We start from the raw sequence: 2,291 nt of genomic DNA, 5'->3' as shown, positions 1-2,291 counted from the left end.
TCAGAGTGTTGTTCAGCATGGGGGTGAGTAGAAAATGAAGGCTAATCATGTTTTGGGTGTACTATTCCTTTAAGGCTGAAGTCTGGAAATGAAATCTCATGTTTGAATTTGTTTTAGTAGCAGCAGCTCCCCTAACGGTCACCCCCCCCTCTTGATCCATTGAACCTCCACCGTTAGCATTCATAAACTAGCATATCTAAGGTAACAGAAGCTAATGGTGAGGCTTATTTTTAGCGGGATCTTTGTTCTGATTCATCTGTAAGTTATGGAGCTGCCAATCGCCTCTTTTTAAGGCTTATTTCGGTTTTCTGCTGGTTTTAACGAGGTAGACGGAACAGGAAGCTCTTCTCTGCTCGCCATGTTTATGCTTCCTCTGTGTTCTGTGGCACATTAACTCTGTTTGGAGTCCACCATGTTGGCCTCTGAGATCAGTGCCGATCGGCTCCAGTTCAGACGGACCTTAAAGCTGTCAGGGCCACGTTAATGTAGGGTTTCACCTCAGGGGAACAGAGATGCAGACGCTGAGCCGTCGTCACGGTGACTGTTTTTAATTATTCTTCATCAGCACTTTAAAAACCAGTGACATCAGAGCTGAGAAGCTCTGAAATGTGGAAGTCTGAACTGGAGCAGAACCGGTGCTGATCATTGCAGAACAGAACTAACTGGGTTTCTGTTCGTCGCCCATCCAGCCAGTCCCGTCAGAACGCCCAGCACAACGACCACCCCTCCATCCCCAAGGAGTTCCAGTTGGACCTGGACATGATCGAGCAGGACCAGAGCAACGTGTGCGAGCTGCCGGACCTGGTCCAACACAAGCTGGACGAGCTGCTGGAGCCGCTGGTGATCCCGGAGCCAAAGTGAGTCCACCCGGTTCTGCTGGGTTCTTTGGAAGGAAACGTTCCCCGGTTTGACCTTCCTGTTGGTTTCCTTTCTCAAAGGATGCGCTCTGTGTCACCGCACTTTGATGACCTCCACAGCAGCACCGCCTCCACCATCAACTTCGTCATCTCTCAGGTGGCGAGCGGGGACATCAGTACCAGCATCCAGGCGCTGGCTCAGGTGCAGCAGCTTCCTCCACTAAATGGAAAGAAAAATTAAAAACTTCCTGTCTAAACGGTCGGCTGTCCTCCGTCTCCTTAGATCGACGAGGTTCTGCGTCAGGAGGACAAGGCGGACGTCATGTCGGGACACATCGACCAGCTGCTCATCGCCACCATCATGCAGCTGAGGCTCATCAACAGCACGCACCTGGCAGACGACCGGCTGGACAAGAGGGACCTCATCAAGCTGTACAGCTGCATCATGGGAAACATGCTTTCTGTGAGTACGCAAGCGGCACGCCGGCGACACGCAGCCGGCCGGCGGGTTTTAACACATTTCTCCTCTGGCAGCTGTTCTCCATGGAGACGCTGGCCAGGGAGGCATCCATGGGCGTCCTGAAGGACCTGATGCACAGCCTGATCACGCTGATTCTGGACAGCAGAGTGGAGGACGTGGAGGACGGGGAACAGGTCATCCGCTCCGTCAACCTGCTGGTGATCCGGGTTCTGGAGCATTCCGATCAGAACAACATGTTCAGGTGGGTGGAGTCAGTCCTAGGTTCTGCAGTGGAGGTGCGGCTCCCCCTGGTGGTCCAAGTCTGATCCGTTCTTTCTGTCCTGCAGCGCTTTGCTGGTTCTGCTTCAGGATACCTTGGTTTCAACAGCCGGGTCTCCAAAGGTGTCTGAACTGGTGATGAAGGTGAGTTCTGGAGCCGCCGCTCGGCCTCTGACCCTGCCGCTCCTCTCTAACCCTCTCTGTCCCCTCAGTGTCTGTGGAGGATGATCCGCTTCCTCCCAGAGACCATCAACAGCCTCAACCTGGACCGGATCCTGCTGGACGTCCACAACTTCATGAAGGTTTTCCCCAAAGAGAAGCTGAAGCAGCTGAAGACGGACGTTCCACACCGGACCCTGAAGACCCTCTGTCACACGCTTTGCAAGCTCACCGGGGCCAAGGTAACCTGGAGGTTTAGGTGTCAGATGATGGTCGGTGAGGGAACCGAGGGTTTCTCATTCCTCTCCGTGTTTGTGGGCAGATTCTGGACCATCTGTCCATGATAGAAAACCGGAACGAGTCAGAGTTGGAGGCCCACTTGAGACGAACTGTCAAACACACGGGGAACCTGTCTGGAACGAAGAGCGACCGCGGCAATGAGAGCCACGCAACCTCGAACCGCAGCGAAGGTTCAGATCGGAACGATCAGACCTGGTTTGCTTTTTATTTGGGGTTTTTAGGCGCGATTAGCAAAA

At 53.6% G+C, this 2,291-nt stretch overlaps 1 protein-coding gene across 1 annotated transcript in view; it reads left to right on the top strand.

Annotated features, from left to right (window-relative positions):
- The window catches only part of ckap5 (cytoskeleton associated protein 5), a 43,515-nt gene that overhangs the window by 37,196 nt on the left and 4,028 nt on the right, over positions 1 to 2,291 (top strand). Inside the window, exons 34-40 of the mRNA XM_015383797.1 lie at positions 690 to 857; positions 939 to 1,059; positions 1,141 to 1,320; positions 1,392 to 1,579; positions 1,665 to 1,740; positions 1,809 to 1,997; positions 2,078 to 2,254. Coding sequence (XP_015239283.1) covers positions 690 to 857; positions 939 to 1,059; positions 1,141 to 1,320; positions 1,392 to 1,579; positions 1,665 to 1,740; positions 1,809 to 1,997; positions 2,078 to 2,254 — 1,099 coding nt within the window. The remainder of the gene's footprint in view (positions 1 to 689; positions 858 to 938; positions 1,060 to 1,140; positions 1,321 to 1,391; positions 1,580 to 1,664; positions 1,741 to 1,808; positions 1,998 to 2,077; positions 2,255 to 2,291) is intronic.

Source organism: Cyprinodon variegatus, unplaced genomic scaffold, assembly GCF_000732505.1.
Source record: "Cyprinodon variegatus isolate N-32 unplaced genomic scaffold, C_variegatus-1.0 Scaffold294, whole genome shotgun sequence".
Lineage (NCBI taxonomy): Eukaryota > Metazoa > Chordata > Actinopteri > Cyprinodontiformes > Cyprinodontidae > Cyprinodon > Cyprinodon variegatus.
The sequence above is the reverse complement of the archived record's forward strand: the minus strand, read 5'-3'. Positions and strand labels throughout refer to the sequence as shown.